This window comes from Oryzias latipes, chromosome 11, assembly GCF_002234675.1.
Source record: "Oryzias latipes chromosome 11, ASM223467v1".
NCBI classification, from domain to species: domain Eukaryota; kingdom Metazoa; phylum Chordata; class Actinopteri; order Beloniformes; family Adrianichthyidae; genus Oryzias; species Oryzias latipes.
The window spans coordinates 7023145-7039956 of record NC_019869.2 but is presented as its reverse complement, the minus strand read 5'-3'; the positions used below and the strand labels follow the sequence as shown (position 1 = coordinate 7039956).

Genomic DNA, 16812 nt, shown 5'->3' with positions numbered 1-16812 from the left:
TGTTCTCCCTACCATGACAAAGGTGGATAAAGGTGGAAAGATTTCATGTAATCCATGGACACCAGTGAAGATCACAAATCATTGAAGAAAAAAGGTTCAGCGCACTGTCTAGTGGGTCTAGATGACCCAACTCCCAATGTTAAAGTGCTTAGGATAGCACAAGGGTTAACATGAGCAACACAGATGCAAAATTCCCAGAAAAGCATCAGAAACGACAAATAAAGCCTTCATATTGGAGTTTATTTACACCTGCATTCAGTTTATTTACATACAGTACATGCATTAACATTCCATGGAGAAATACAAACATGACTTGAAACTTTACACAAACTTTCAATGTTTTAAATTTGAGGAAAAAGGAAGAAAAAAGTTGAAGTTGTGGCACTTTATTCTGTGAAGTGATGTAATGGCTTGTAAAAACCCTATTGGGATGTATGGGAGCACATTGCTACCTATATATTAAAAAAAGAAGCACAATTTTTTTTTCTAACTTTGATTTAGCCTTTCATCAAACTACTATTTTTTTAACTTTTAGGTAAATACAGAGGTTGGTTTAGTGGGCAAAAATGAGATGAAGCATGTTGAGCTGTGGTAAGGAAGTGATTCAAGGATAGGAAAAATGGAATAAATTAAAACGTGTCAAAGTTTTGAGTTAAATCAAATTAGCTTGAAACTAAATATAACAACGTAGCTGTCATCACTATTTTCACATTTAGACAAATTAATTTTATCATTTCAAAAATACCATATTTTTCACTCTATAAGGTGCACTTAAAAGCCTTATTTTTGACCAAAAAACAACAGTGTGCTTTATAATCCAGAGTGCTTTATATTTGTATTAATTCTGCTTGCGCTTATTAACGTCGGAAGCGATTTTGAGAAGTCTGTTTTTCAGGAGTTGGGCATTATTGTGAATGTGCTAACGCAACCAACGTGTCGGACTGTGTTTGTCTTTCGTGTTACTAACTGGGTTAGGAGTTGGTGTAGACACAGGAATGTTTGTTTTGGGAATAAAGTGTAGCTCACCGATAGATTTATTACTAATTTTTATTACGCCCTATAGTTTGGTGTGCCTTAAGTATGACAAAAGTTTGAAAATAGACCATTCATTTACGGTGCGCTCTAATGTGCAGAATTACGGTAATACTGGGTATTTTCCGTCAAAAGTGGCAGAAATGGGCTTCCGTAGATTTTACCCTGTAATAACCCTTGTGCTATCTTGTGGGGTCCAAATGACCCCACTCGCAGTGGGGTCATTTGGACCCCACAAGATAGCACAAGGGTTATTAAAGGGTAAGATCAAGTACCATGAAGTTAATTCCTGCAATTGAATTTACTCCCAGCTTACCTGCAGAGCAAAAACAAATCTACAAATCTATTTATTTTAAAAAGTTACAGATGCAGTTTTTAACAAGCAACAAAAAGAAAAGAAAACAATAAATGGGGTCCTTGATTAATAGAGCATAAAAAAACACTTTTCCAAGCAATCAGATGATAATTGTTCTGTTTTTTTTCTCAAACTCAACTGCAATCACCCAGTTAAGAACGTGACCTTTTATAGTTTATGTCCTGTCAAGCAAAATGTCTGTCATTTGCCCCAAAAAGACAGTTTTGCTTTATTTTGCAGCCCCGCCTGCATAAAGTACAAACAGTAAATGTTTACGACAAAAGCCATAATCTCAAAAACTCCAACTGTATGGAGATGATGGGGATGGCAACAACTTTCCAGACAATTTCGCTTTTCTGCAGGTTCAATTTGAATACAGGGTTTTGGAGTAAACCAGAGGTCTTCACTGACATTTACTCTCTTTTTCCACCCCACACACTTTGAATTTAACTTCTTCTTTTTTTTTATTTTTTTTTTTTAGGAGTGACTCAGATGGATTTTAGGTCTTGTCATGATGACGAGACGTTCTCTAGACGTTGTGTTGCATCATTGCGGGGAACGACTCAGGCATCAAAACTGTCATAAACATGTCAAAATAACATTTTCCTTTGGCTCTGCTTCTTAAACGAAGTCTGCAAAAATAGGAAGGTTCATAGTATTTTTTCATAACATTCAACGTTTCTTTTGAATATTTACAGTTTTTGAAGAAAATATTAAAGTGGCAAGAAATTGTTCTCGGTACGAATTGTGTCCCGCAGACTCTGCACTTTTTCATCTAAAGGCATTTTTAAAGTACATTTGAAAATATTTTAAATATAAATAACAAACATCTCGTTCATCTCTAGCATTAACGTTGCAGATCGGTGTGGTCAGAGCGTCCTGGAGCAGAAACACGGGAAATATTTTGGTCACATTTTGGAGGTGTGAGTCACCGTGAAACCACCCAGAGCAAAAGAAAAAGAGAGAAGACAAGGCCGCATTGTCCGTGGCAGGTGACTTTGTATTTGACTCAATCTTCCCACGCATTTTTTTTTTACCTCTGTCAAAGCGGGACACTTGCCCTGACAACATAAAGTAACAACTAATGTGTAGCAGCGATGCTGTGAGATGGGCGGATGTTTGCTGCAGCCCGTAGGGCAGGGAAGAGGTTTTTTCTTTACCTAAAGTGAAAATAAAATACAATCTTTTGATGAAAAAGCTAAACCTGAGAACTTCAGTAGGACTAAGCAGCTGGTATCCTAAACGTTAGCAGCAACACATCAATCTGAACGCCAAAAAATAGACTATTTTAACAAAGAGTGCAGCGCTTTTTGCAGCAGTCATTAATTATTACCCTAATGGATGTAAACTGTGAGAAATGCTCATTCAATAGATGAATTTTTAACAATTAAAAAAAACATATTTTTGTGCCTCTTAGAGACTATTTTTTTTTTGCAAATTCATGCTATTCTGAGCTTAAAATGATCACTCTAAAACAATCGTCCAATGTAAATATTCCTCAAAAAAAATCAGTCATCTTGGCTCAATGTGTCCTACCTGCAGTAGAAATCTCAATAAGGCACACAGTATTCTCTTTTTTTAACTCCTATTTTACACAAATGCACAAATGAATTCTACAGCCTGCTACAGAAAAAGCACATTTACATTACTTGAGAAAGGAAAAAGAAATTCAAGCGTTGTTTCAAGCCCCGTAGCCATTTCAAATGCAGCTCTCTACTGGGAAAGGCGGAGTCATCAGGGGGTGTTTTGTTTGTGGTTCTTTCACACGCTGCAGAGCAGAAAAGCTGGTTGTCCCGTCATATTTACACAGCAGATTGTTGAAATATTCCTGCTGAGTTTGGTCAAACCCTCCGTGAGGAATTCAGGCAGTGAAAGACAAACCCGTTTCTGACCATGACAGCTATTCTGTGGTGAACAGATTCCCATCAGCATTTGCTGTGTCAAAGATTTGATCAATGGTTTTTCTGAATACGATTTTAATTTTAGCAGAACACCACTGGTCGACAGGGTTTGCTCTTGTAATTGTTAAAATATAAACTATGAAGGAAGGTTTTCCATCAGGAACTTACTTAGAAAAGTTTAATTTCTCCAAAGCTTATTAGCTTATGAAGGATTATGAACAAAACCTAACGGCAAAACTTGCTGGATCCATTTTTATCTGATCTTTTCTTTATGTTGGCATTCAACAGTTTATACCGTGTTTGCTGTGTTCCTTGTTATTTTGCAAAGGAAAGCAACAAAGTCTGAAAACCTTTTGAAAAGTCCAAGGTTCTGCAGTTACGTTTATGCGAGGGTTGCATGTTTAGGTGTGGAAATATGTTAAGTGTTTAAACTTTCCTGAGTTTGTCTGACACTGCCCTGGTTGTTCACAGAAACAAGCCAACCTTCTGCTTGTCAGTGTGCAGCACGCCGACACCTCTGTCCTCCTGGGCACCACAATAAGCCCTCATCCCTGCAGGAAGTAACAGAATTTTGTCATCACAGCTGTTTTTTGAAATAATTCTATAACATTTATTATTAAAGACCCACTCCAATAATAATCATGTTTTGGGTATTTTTAAAGTGTAATTCTGGCATTTTTCTCATTACGGAGGACATATGTAAAGGGTTTCTTTATTCAAATTGTTGACTCAGAAGAAAAAATGCCATTTGAAAAAGCTTGCAGCTGTGACGCTGGAGCTAAAACGGCAAACCACGAGCTCCCTCCACTCTATTCTGATGCATCCACTAAATAGATCCATGCACGTCTCTGTTTTCCTCGTCTGAGCTGGCATCTGAATCAAAACCGTGCGGCTGGACAGCTCGGATATTGCTCGCCATTATTGTTGCAACCGTAATGTTGTGCGTAAGCTGGCAGGAAGGCGTGTAAACAAAGGGGATGATGGGAAGTGTGGGCAGGCTTATTTCCAATAAACTCCTGCCTCTCTGCAGAAACTTATGTCCTAGAAAATGACACAGATTTTCTTAAATTCTGGCTAAAAATGACAACATTATCATTAAAAGACCACTAGGAACGCTGTTACAACAAATCAGATCACTGTTTTTCAACCAGTGTTAGTGTGCCGTGGGAGATGGTCAGGTGTGCCGTGGGAAATTGCCCTCATTAACTGATCTAAAAACATTTCCCATCTCCAGGATATCAGCTCTTTGTTCATCCAAACAGGTCCTGATAAAACACTGAGTAGTTAGGAATATGAAAGATCATAAAATACTTTTTTCTTAGTGTTTATTTGATTCTAATAAAGACATTTTGTTAAGAATGACAGTACCGCGATTTAGCCGTAGCGTCAGCTGTTTTAGGAAAAGTCCCGCCCCTTTAACTATCTCCACCAATCATTCTTGGAGGCTTAATCACACGTCATCAGTCTGACCAATCAGAAGTGGTTAAAGTCTACACTTCCTGGTTCAGATTCTGCTCATAAAGTCTCTCAGTTCAAACAAAAATGCCAGCTAAAGCTCGTCTTTAGTGGTGTAGCTTTCCACAGAATCCGGTGTCAAGACCATGGAACAAGTGAACAAAACAATGAAGCTCAGAGACGCGATCTCCGGCCGTTTTCACACTACATCTCCCATGATGCATTGGGTTAAAGTGACAGCATCTCGGCGCACAATGGTTTTTCGTGTTAAACGTCTTGAAACAACAACAAACACACATCAAACAGTTTTTAAATCTTCTAAATTAACTTTTATTACATCTTTTAGAAAAAACAGCTGCAGCTTCCAGCTTTTCTGCCACAATTATCACAAAAATGCATGTGAGATTGTGGAGGGGCTGTAGATCAATACAGACTATGAGTTTCTCCTTTTTTTTGTCAAGGTTAAAGTGTGCCGTGGCTCAAAAAAGGTTGAAAACACTGGATCAGATGATGATTGGAGTGGAACTTCAATAATTCACTTCAAATAAAACGGACGAACAATAAAATGAACAACTCTGTTGTGTTCTTACCTTTGCTGCGTTCTCCATCAGACTCTGCCTCAACAAACTTGTCACCTCCTCCAGCTCCTGCTCGGCCTCCCCCACGTTGGGGTCCAACTGGAGAACCTCCTGGAGGTCACTGCTGGCCGACAGGTAATCCTTCGAGGCGCACGCATCAAAGGAGTTACGACAGATTTATAAATAAGCCTAATAATCTTGAAGGAGGCAACTTGATCACCTGCAGCCCCTTAAAGGCCAGGGCTCGTCTGTAGAAGGCTTTCTTGTTGGTTGGATCCAGTCGTATTGCAGAGTCGCAGTCCTGTTTGGCTTCTTCATAGTTGAGCAGCTTTAAATAACAAATGGCTCTGGAGGAGAAAGGAAGACCACCACACACTTCCTCTCAAGATTCTTAGGTTTCTCATGAGAACAAAACAGGAATAAATGTTTCAAAAGATGTGAAGAAATCACGTTTATGGAAACGTTTGAAGCACACGACATGTTTAGGGAAGCAGATGTCTGTAGGAAAAGATGGAATGACTTTAATATCGAATATTTAACAGATGGAAAAGACCGAAATGGAAAATGACAGCTGGTTGTTTGGCGCCACCTGCTGTCGGTGCTGTTTATTCAAAGAGACTAAATCATTTGACATTAAAAATTTACTGGGGAAAAAAAACATTTGACTTTCATAAATGAGGCAGATAAGACACTCATTTGGTAAAACTGATAATGACATATTGTTAACAGGTGACATTTTCATAAAATGCTGCAGAGTCTCCTGCGTTACCAAACACAGCTGTTTAGGACGGTAAATATGAACAGATGTACAAATATTTTACACAACCAGAAAGAACATTTTGATATAAAACATTAGTTTTGCTCCTATCTGGCTCATTAAGAGGACTCTACTTTGTTCGACTAATTGTGTTTTTGGGGGACTGTTATGTTCAGAAGAAAAACATTACTGGCTATAAACAAGATTTTAGACGTTTCTAACAACAATTTTAATGGCATGGCTCCTAATTCAAGGCAGTTAAAAGGCTGCACAGCTTTAACTGGCCAATCTGCTTTAAATGCCTTGCTCAAGGGCACATACAGGCGTAACAAGGGTAGAGCAAATACAGCTGGGCACAGCTTTAGTCATGTTGGTACCAGAACGTGAACAAATGACCGTCCAGCTGGAGGCAGGTGCCACCAATCACTAGCACACTTATTGTGAAAACTAAATGAGCTCCTGCATCCTTTTCCTGTCTTTTAGTGTTTAAATTAAATGTTTTATCTTTTAAAACTAATAAAATTAGAAAATGTATTTTTTATTTTGCTGCAATTAGCAGGAATGTTTCTTTAAGACGATACATTTGAGGTTGTGCAACAAAAAAAAGTGTTTCTATCAGATAAGCAGTTCTGTTTCCCACAAAGAGCCCCGTGCCCCCGCTGTAGGACAATGTGTGTCCCAGCAGTGTGTTGGACTGTTACCTTGTCAGTGTGTGCTGGACTGAATCCTTCATACCTGTTAGTGTAAAGGGCGCAATCATCTGGTTTCAATGCCAGACATTCACTGTACTTCTGCAGAGCTTCCTGGAAGAGTCCTTTCTTGACCAAACCATTTCCTTCCTGCTTCAGTAAACTGAACCGGGCCTCTTCTTTTCTGGCTGTTGACAAAAAAAATATCAGTTAGAGAAAAATATTCAATTGAAGAAATCTATTATTTTTGCTCAATGTAGCCACATTGAGTTTTTGCATTGCTTATACCAATCGCTGAGTGTTCAAGTTAGAAGAAGTCAGAAATCACTTAAAAAATAGCGTCTGTCATTCAGTTTTGCAGGATGTCTTATGTCTTTTAAAAAAAAAATCATCAAACCAAAGAAAAACGAGTTCACGTCTTAGTTAGCTAAAAACAAAATACAAAAAATAAAGTTAGTTACTGAAATAAGTCAATGCATCTAAAAATGCACACAAACAGTCCAAACTGAAGATCCGTTTTTTAAAAGGACCTCTGAATAATTTCTTGCAGACAAAAACACGAATCAGAAAGACTCTGTTTTTGTCTCCTTTCTGGTGTTTTGAAAGCTGCTGAGGTTTAAAGGAAAGGCAGCTTCTTTAAATTATACTGAGCCTATTTAAGTGCCTGTTTACTGGACAATTAAAATGTGGTTCTATGACGTTAAAATCTACTTTGTGAGCACAGCTTACAACCACAAACACTATTATTAAGTTACAATTAAAACCCTGCTTGATATAAACTTGCAGGGCTCTCAAACCTGTAACATTCGGTTTCAGTGAACTTTGATATATATTGCTTTATATATTTATTCTTTTCAAAATCCTAATCCTGTTCATTTTTGCTTTACAGAATCTAATGGGAGTGTTTTTAATTTCCTTAGTCTTTCAGATTATTTGTATGTTTCAAACATTTTTGCATCACTTTTGGAAAGAAACTAGGATTTTCCCACCAAGTATTTAACCAACTTGCAAGTTGAACACCTTGGCGTTTGTTTCCCGGCAACAGCGGCCACTACTCTGAGAAGTGATAAGAATAACATCAAGCAGTTCATGTCTGTGTTTGGTACCCCTCTTTCAGGGAAGTCGAAACAAAAAATGAAGAGAATTTTGAACGTAAATATTGATGAATAAACAGAAGTCCTTTTTCTATGCGTAATAATACGAAATAAGAAAGAGGGAGCTTTGGTCAAGTCTGTAAATACATTTCGTCCTACATTTACCGTGTACTTAAAGTTATTTTGACTGATGTACAATTACAATGATTTATTTTTGTTTTTTAATAGGCAAAAAGGGAACTAACAACAGTGTAACAAAAATGTCACATTTTCCTGAAATGGTATAACCAATCAGATGCCTCAGTAAAAGCCTGTGGTTCCCCGCCAGAATCCTCCCAACAGCTATTTGCCATCTGTTGTTCCTGGACAGATGTTAAAATTGTCTACCTTCAAAGCTAAAAAGAACAAGTAAAAACAAAAATATAACTGAAGAGGATATACAAGAAATGCCATTATAAGACAATGGAAGTTAAAATACCTATTGATGAAAAATACCTGCATTAAAAAACATTAAAATAATACAAAGGATATAATAGCACAGATCATACTAAGGGGGAGAGAGGCATGTTAAAGTTCAACAACCCAAATTTCCTGTCCTCGTTTAGTCTCGCTGCAGCTCAGCGTTCGCCTTCATCTCAAGCGCCTTGCCACGCCGCCGACTGCAGCCGCCAGGTCACTCCTAATATATTGCAGCGATGGTCACAGACACATCAGACATGCTGTCGGATGTGGCAAAGCAAGGCATCGTGGGACCCCACTCCCTTTGCCTGTGTGGACGGTTTGGGGTTAAAGTGTGGATTTGGTCAATGTGTTTTGCTGTCCTGCTGTTTTACTCTTTACTCTTTGCGTTCATTTCTTTCTGCACCACGAGTGAGAGGAGGGTGAGGATGAGGACACCCTCGTGTTGAAGAACATGTACCGCTGATGCAGTCAGTGTGCGTTTTGACTATTCTGTAGGTTAAACATGTTAAAGATTGATGTGAAGTATATGTACACAGTGAAAGAAAACGGATGTTCAATCAACACCTTATATGAGTATGTCTGTCTTTTTATTAAAAGATAATTATAATTAAAGTTTTCAAGACTAGTATACATATTACTAATTTTTAGAAGTGCTGGTAGTGAGTACCGGCCCACTTAAAGCACCATCTGCAGACCAGGTGTCCGTTTAGTCTCTTCATGCAAGTGATGTGGGTAAAATTCAAGTCAAACAGTTTACTGAGTAAGTGTGTGCTGTTCCACCACATACATTTCACTATATTTGCATTTGTCCAAGTGGATGTCTGGGATCTGCCATCATGCTAAACCAAAAGCGAAACCGGATCCGGATCGTTCCATTACGACAGCATTATATACTCTGTGGATCAGCTTTACCTTTACATTATTGATAGAACGCACATCCCCACCACTCAGCACACAGTCGGCTGCCTTGCTTTCAGCACTGTTTATTGTTTACAACATTTTGCTGCACATTTTTGTGAGACATTCCCTTTGTTATGAATGTCCATTATTAAAGGGAATCTCTGAAGCTGAGGACCGACGGGACTCACCGTCCACCTGTGCGGCCCTGGCGGCGCGCGCCTGTGCCTGCTCGATGCTGGCTGGTTTTTCTCGGTGCTGTTGCTGAACAGAGAGAGGAACGGCGGGAATCTCTGGAAGTTTCTCCCGCCACTCAGGCCCGTCCTCCTCAATCAGCATCTTTGTGATCCTGGCGCGAGTTAAGGAGAGAGAAACACCACATACCTTTACATTTATAGGCCTAATGCTGCAGTCATCAACGGTTTTTGGCCTCTATGCTGCTAAGCAGATTCCCACATGATCAGTGAAGTAAAAACGTCTTTTTTTTTTAAATTAAGAAACAATATATGTTTACTTTTCATTTTGGAAGTAAATGACAACACAAATAATTCAGACAATGTTAAGTAAACGTAATCCATGTTGTACATGTACAATTCATGTACTAAATACATTTACACTAAAAAAACTGTCACGTTTGTAGGTAAAGATGAAATTATCTTTTATTCTACCATGGTCCGGTTGAACACTCAATTCTGATTGGCTGCTGGGTGCGCATTAAAACATGATAACCGCACGGTGAAAAAAGAAGTTCCGGTCACCTAGCTTAAATGTTTCGCGTTGGACGGTTCAGGCTTCCAAGGCGTGCGTTAAAAAGTAATAACGCATACTTCGAAGGCCATTAACCCTTACTGCTCACTCAATTCTAATGTTATTTCAATTCTAAACCCTTGTTAAAACAAACAAGCCCTTGAAATTTATAAAAATAAAATATTAAAAAGCTTCTACTACTAGTACTACTGAAGTTCGGCATAAATTCCTGACAAAAAAAATATATAAAAAAAATCTTAAATATTGTGTTTTGTTTTTTTTCAATCCATCCTGTCTTTAATAGAAATGGCAAAGATTTTTTTACAGATTATCAGACAAGAACTACAAAAAAAAACCTTAATTGCGTAAGGGAGAATGGTCGTCGAAGTGTGCTTTTTTTTTTACTTTTCCTGTCCAACAGCTGAAAGTGTGCATTTTTAGAAATTAATGCACGCAGTGGAAACCTGAACCATCCGAGCCGAAGTGTGTTTTTTTCTGATTTTTACGGCTGTGGCCGTATTTATTTATATTTTGTTCTGTTTGTTCTGTGTTTTTTGTATTATTTCTGTATCAGAGTGGGACTTGTGTTTTTTGTGGATCTTTGTGTGTCTGTTTGTGTCTAATTATTTGCAGGTGTGGTTCATGTAGGTGTGTGCTCCAATTGGACAAGCTGGTGGGAGGCAGCCTTTCAAAACCAGCACATGGACCTCCGCACCATGAGAAGGGAGCCTCGCTGCAACAAGTCTCCACTGCAGCTTGGCCCTCTTCTCCATTTTGTTTATGTCTTCTCCACTTGTTTTTAGTTTGTGTTGCACTTCGTAGTTCTTTGTAGTTTGTAGTTTTGTCTGTGCCCACTCTGTTTAGTCCTTTGGTTTATGATTTTGTTTAAGTGAAGCTGTAGGGGTGAACCGCCATTTTGTTTAGTACATGTTTTTGTTAGGTTAGGGAGGTTAGCGTTCTGTCTTTGATTTCCCTTTTCTTTCATTTGCAGGTAAGTTTACATGTTTCAGTTAGGTGGGGTTTTGTTTGTTATTTTGGCCTGGGTTCACCCTGAAGCCTTTTTAGCTTCACTTTTAGTTATTGCTGGTTGTTGTTTATTTGTAAATAAAACTTGGTTATATTTTTATGGAGACATTTGTTTGGTGTTTTGTGTTGCAGTCAACTTATTAGCCAAAAACTTTACTTTTTTATGTTATGCCGCCTCGGTGCCTCTAGACTCTGAAGGGGGCGTAACACTGATCATACCCTCCACAAAGGCCCTTAACAATGGTCACTGACAAAAGAAATACATACTCAAATCAGTTTTAAGTACTTGTTATTTGTTCAGTTTAGATTGCTTTTTCACAAAAAGTGGACTATCTGTTAAGGTGTGCGGTGGGTTGTCATTGTAACATGACATGGACTTGGACTGCAGCGGCAAAGAGAAGCTGATGGTCACCATGTGTTACAACACAGCATCAGTTCAGAGAGAAAGTTCTCCTCTTACCGCTTTGTTTTTTGTCCAGATGATGAAGCTAAAGTTTGTTTTAAAGAAGCCGGCGCAGTGATACAGAACATTTAAGCTAGGTGACCGGAACTTCTTTTTTAGGTGGACATTATGGCTGTAGATTATCACTTTTTAATGCACACCCAGCGGGCAATCAGAATCGAAAATTCACCCAGACCATGGTGTAATAATGCTTAATTTATAGTTCATGCATCAAATCCATTTACAACTGTTTTAGGAAGTGTGGGGTCACCAGGGGTCACTGAAACCTCACATCGTGGGGCAAAAGCGGGCTAAAAAAAAAGCTTTTTGGTTTTCTAATCAACACCTATAATAACTAGTTGAACCTTCTCTAAGTAATTGCCATCATACTTTCATTTATTAATTATTTAGGTAGTAGTTTTGTAGTTTCCATTCGAATACTGAACTCTCACATGTCACTGCGTGTTCCAGCTCTAACTTATTGCATGGCAACAATCAGTATTCATTTTTGTTTGGTGAACTATTTTTAAATAAATAAAAGGGGAATTTTTACTCCAGTAATTCCCAGATCAGTGTGTACAAGTTGGTTTCATATTCAAGTCTTTTGTTTTTTTGGAGGGGTTAAACATAAGTCTGTTTTTTGCTGAAATTGTTTAGTATTGACTTCACTTATATGCAGCTCAGTCGCTCATCCTTTTTTGAAGACACACAATAAGCTCAGAGCTCGCCAATGTGGTGCCACAAGGAAAAAGAAAACATGGAATTAGCTGACATTTAAACAGTCTGTGTGTGTGTGTGCGTGTGTGTGTGTGCGCGTGTGTGTGTGCGAAGTTCATTCTCTCTGAAGACCTTTAAGATGCAAACTAGCACATGCTCAACTTTGCTTTTGTGTTTGGCTGACCTGTGGACGCTGTCGTGAGCAGCTTGTATCCCAGTGTCCATCTGCAGCACAGTCTTGTAATCCACGTAGGCCTTCCTGTAGCGCTCCAGTGACTCATAAGCCATGGCTCTGCGCAGCAGAGGCTTCAAGGAGTAGGGCTGAAGCTCCAAAGCCCTAATAGGATCAGAGAGATGGCGAAAGAGAGGATCAAAATGTGCTCACCTCCACTTAGGTTCAGAGGTGTGGCTGGCCTTTCATTCAGGAAAATTCTGTTTCAACTAAAACAATGTGGTTTGTGTCCAGAGATGCAGCAAAACCTCCAGACTGAAGGAAAAAATGGTGTTCTGAGGGCTTTTCTCTTCAACAAAATAAAACATAAAAGTATAATCTGACTGGTCTTTATGCCACCGAGTAACACTTTAATGGTGAGACAATAATGGCAGCCCTTGATTTCAATGTGGACACTCATTTTCAGAGGTTCATACTTTGGAAATCTAAGACATTACTTAAAAAGAGAGTTTTTCTATAGTAAATATTTATGACTGCTGAGAGTGTACTAAATGTTGAATGTAAAAGTAATACTTTTTCATTAGTCGATTTTTTTTAATATTTAGCGGGTGTTTCGACAGATTTTTCTACCTTTTTTGTTAATAAAAAAGGGAAAACGTTTTTTAAAGGAGTCATTCCTTTTCTTTAATTAATTTTTATTTCATGTCAAGCACTTGAAGGTGACCTCTGCTCAGAATATCGCAGGTTTGGTTCCCGCCCTGCCTGCCTGCCCATGTGTCAGAGCGTCTTTGGGAAAGACCCTGGACCCCACATGGCTCCTGGTGGTTACAGGTTGGTGCCAGTGCTTGGCAGTGGAGCCGCGACCAGTGTGTGAATGTGTGATGAAGGTAGTAAAGCACTCTATACGCACACGTCATTTAGCATTCTGATTTCTACATGGATTAAACTGACGGAAACATCCTGTTTTGTTTGGATGATCTGCTGCTTTGTAAACAGGAACACTGGTCACGTACTTGGTACAGTCCTGTATGCAGTCGGCGCTGTTTCCATCCTTCAGGTAGCATGCAGCTCTGTTGGAGTAGAGAATGCACAGGTCGTCTGGACTATCAACCCCTGTAGAAGAACAGGAATCATTCGTCTGATACCATAGCCTTTCAAAAGAAAACTGTTTGACCTTAAAATCTCATTCATTCATTCATTCATTCATTCATCTTCTAAACCCGTTTTGCCCCTTTCGGGGTCACGGGATCCTGGAGACTATCCCGGCTGGGGACATCCTGGACAGGTAGCCAGTGTGGCACAGGGCCACGCATGCACGGGGGGCGGGGGAGAACATGCAAACTCCACACAGAAAGGTCCCCCATTGGTGATCTGTTTCAGGGGCCAAGAGCGCTAACCCCTGCGCCACCGTGCAATAACATCAATCTTGTTTGGCCTTTTTCCTTTGGTTGTAGGCAGCACTGCAGGGGGGGGGGGGGGGGCAGCACAAACTCAATAGTGCAGAAATGCTGAAGCAGTGAGGGGTAGACAGTTGGAGAGATGTGTTAATCGTCTCTTCAGCTGAGTCATTTCCTTCTTTCTCCCATGTGTCTTCACCTTAACACTGGCACATTCAAAGCAGTGGTTCTTTTGGTCTGACTCAGTTCTGCCAGGAGATCAGCCGGGCCTCTCAAGTGCTGGGAAATGACAATTTTAAAGGAGTCAGCCGAGTTCTCCTGAAGGTTGTAGGTGCTGCTGTCGAGGTTCTGTCCTTAAGGCTGCTTCACTCCGCTGCATTCACTTGCCAGACCTTCTTTATCCGTTTGCAGTCACTTTATCATTAAACTAAGAGTTAACTGCAAATGAGAAGTGAGACTGGTGAATAGGAGGAGCAGTGGGGCAGAGATGGGATCTTGATGTTGGAGTCATGTGACCCTGTCTTCACAGCCATGTGATGAGCATTTATCATAACACAAGCCAGCCACACAATTACCACAGACTATTCCACCTCTATGTACAAAAAGACAGCTAATTTTGGAATAAAATAATTATTTTCCTTTAAAAAAATAGTGGATTGATCAAATCAAACTTTATTTATAAAATAATGCTTTTCATGCATTTGTGCAGCTCGAAGCGCTTTAACATTTAAAACAGAAAACACACAATATTACAGTAAAAACCCAACCCACTCCCTTCCTACTCCCCTCTGTTCAAACACATGACCCATGGCCCCCACGGACAAAGAATAATGACTATGTAACTTTAAATAAATAAATAAGCAAACAAACAAACACGTATTGCTTGGCTCTCCTGTGAGGAAACAGTATTTGGGAATCTCTTCTTACCAGGAGCCAGCTTTGCCATAGGAACAGGATTAACTCCAATCTAAAATGGAATTTCTTGTGCTACTTAATAAATTTAATAAAAAATATTACTGGGTATGCTTGACTCTGAACTTTTCCATTTTATTTTGAAAGAAATGAATATTTTTTTCTACATATTTTCTCCATTATAGTAGTCTTTTATATAGTTAAAATCCCATAATAATACAGCCGTTTTGGATGTCCTCACCTGCCTCAGCACATCCTTCGATGGCCTGCGTGTACTTCCCCAGCGCCTCTCCGAACTGGCCGTGTTTAAAGAGGTGGTTCCCCTCATTTTTCAGCCGGGCCAGGTGGGGGGGTAGGGCCCCGGCTGGAGCATCCAGGTAACTCGTATCCACTGCGGGGCTGGCCTGCTCCTCTTTCCGGCCGGCGGGGCTGTTGTTGTCTTGCGGAGAGCCGTTGGACAGCCCCTTCTCTGGAGCTTTGTGGTTCTGGGGTTTCCCCCCCGCCGGGCCTCCATGATGGGCCCCCTTTGCCCCGCCGCCTCCTCCTGGGGGTTTCTCCTGCGCGTTCCCCATGGCTGCGCTCCTTCTGTCCTGCGCAGACTCCTCCTCGCTTCCTGCCTCTGCTCGCTGCAGCTAGAAATGAGGCTGACCGGGGATTTCTTCAGGACACGCCCCCAACTGTTGTGCGTCACACGTGGGACGGAACCATTGGGGGAGGGGACGCAGTGACGCCTGCTGCGACGAGCAGAACACAAATAGGAGTTCACAATCACAAATGGAAGTTTTCTTCTTCACAAACCCCCACAATAAAGAAATAAATCTATACATATGAAGTGTGTCTGTCTTTGAATATATTAATGTATTGATAGACAGATAGATAGATAGATAGATAGATAGATAGATAGATAGATAGATAGATAGATAGATAGATAGATAGATAGATAGATAGATAGATAGATAGATAGATAGATAGATAGATAGATAGATAGATAGATAGATAGATAGATAAAATAACAAAATAAAAACATTACTTAAACATACCACACCATAAACATTAATTACAAGGACAACTAAAAAGACAGTCCCTCCAGTGTTTCCATACATTTGACTGGAAGCATATGGCACTAAATCTGATATTACTTATATTGCAACGTATGTATTGTAATTACAGTAGAGGTGTAACAAATAATCGATTAATTGATTTCTTTTCCTAGGATTGAACCAGATCAATCTGTCTAAGGCAAAATCGAACTGAATCGACCCCAATACCATTAAATAAATTGTTTCAAAATAAAATAAATCCATAATCGAATCGAAATTGGAAAATACCATTTACATTGAGACATGGTAGATTTATTTTACTACAATATTAGACAACACACATGATGGCAGCAAAATTAACCAACGTTTGGAAACACTTTTAATTTAGCAAAAGTCATGTGACCATGCAGTGTGCTAGAATGTTCTATTTGCATTATTTTGATGTGGAAAAACAACAGTGGGCTGAACTTTAGGAAACTAACATGTGAATGGATTTGACATTCATTCTAGTTTACTTGTTTGTTTGGACACATATTTCATTTACACTTGATGATCTGGAAGAAATACAAGAATCTGGAAATCTTCACTGTTCAGTAGCAGGAATTTCTCTCTGAGTCTCACTGCTGGAAGATTTTAACTAAAGATGTCCTCTATGGATTTTAGGTCAGTGTGTTTGTGCATTAAGGATCGTTCAAAATGAACCAAAATCGAAAGGGAATTGAATCAGCAACCACAAATATCAAATCAAATTGTTGTTAAAATGAAGTTACACCCCTAATTGTAATGCATGCCATCCCGGGCATTCTCACTGTTATTGTTTTACTTGTTCTGTACATTTTGATAATTATTTTTTTACAAGTATATATATACAATGAACTGTTTTAAATAACTTCTTTTATTTTGTGTGAAAGCCAAAATCGGCTCACCCTACTTTTCTTTATTTTGTCTTTAACTTGTTTTCTCATGATAAAGAAATGATCTCACCATCACCACAAAGCCTGTTCTTTTGTCATTTTGACTGCTATCTGTTTAGCCTACATGTTTCTTTTCATGGATTAAACTGGCTGAAGCTATGGTTGGTCCTTCAGTTGTGCTGAGAGCACAGGCTGCAGTGATAGCGCTCACTTTTTGTGTCGTTT

At 39.3% G+C, this 16812-nt stretch overlaps 1 protein-coding gene across 2 annotated transcripts; it reads right to left on the bottom strand.

Annotated features, from left to right (window-relative positions):
- Window positions 1–219: 219 nt before the first annotated feature.
- Window positions 220–15291, bottom strand: LOC101158289 (sperm-associated antigen 1A). 2 transcript variants are annotated; one of them, XR_002291134.2, is made up of 9 exons: window positions 14875–15291; window positions 13338–13437; window positions 12337–12489; window positions 9412–9569; window positions 6814–6955; window positions 5542–5668; window positions 5334–5462; window positions 3772–3839; window positions 220–3155 (listed from the first exon to the last, which is right to left on the bottom strand). XR_002291134.2 is itself a non-coding variant. In XM_004073960.4 (8 exons), exons 1-8 carry the CDS (start codon window positions 15203–15205, stop codon window positions 3834–3836), a joined length of 1146 nt encoding a protein of 381 aa, XP_004074008.1. In that variant the 5' UTR covers window positions 15206–15291; the 3' UTR covers window positions 220–3833. The 2 variants fall into 2 exon arrangements, 1 of the variants encoding a protein (XP_004074008.1); XM_004073960.4 differs by having other exon boundaries at window positions 220–3839.
- Window positions 15292–16812: the final 1521 nt, after the last annotated feature.

Coding starts and splice junctions, on each gene's coding strand:
- LOC101158289 (XM_004073960.4), bottom strand. CDS start 15,205: ATGGGGAACGCGCAGGAGAAACCCCCAGGAGGAGGCGGCGGGGCAAAG. Junction 13,438..14,874: donor CGAAGGATGTGCTGAGGCAG/GTGAGGACATCC, acceptor GTTCTTCTACAG/GGGTTGATAGTCCAGACGAC. Junction 6,956..9,411: donor CAGGGCCGCACAGGTGGACG/GTGAGTCCCGTC, acceptor TTTTGTCAACAG/CCAGAAAAGAAGAGGCCCGG.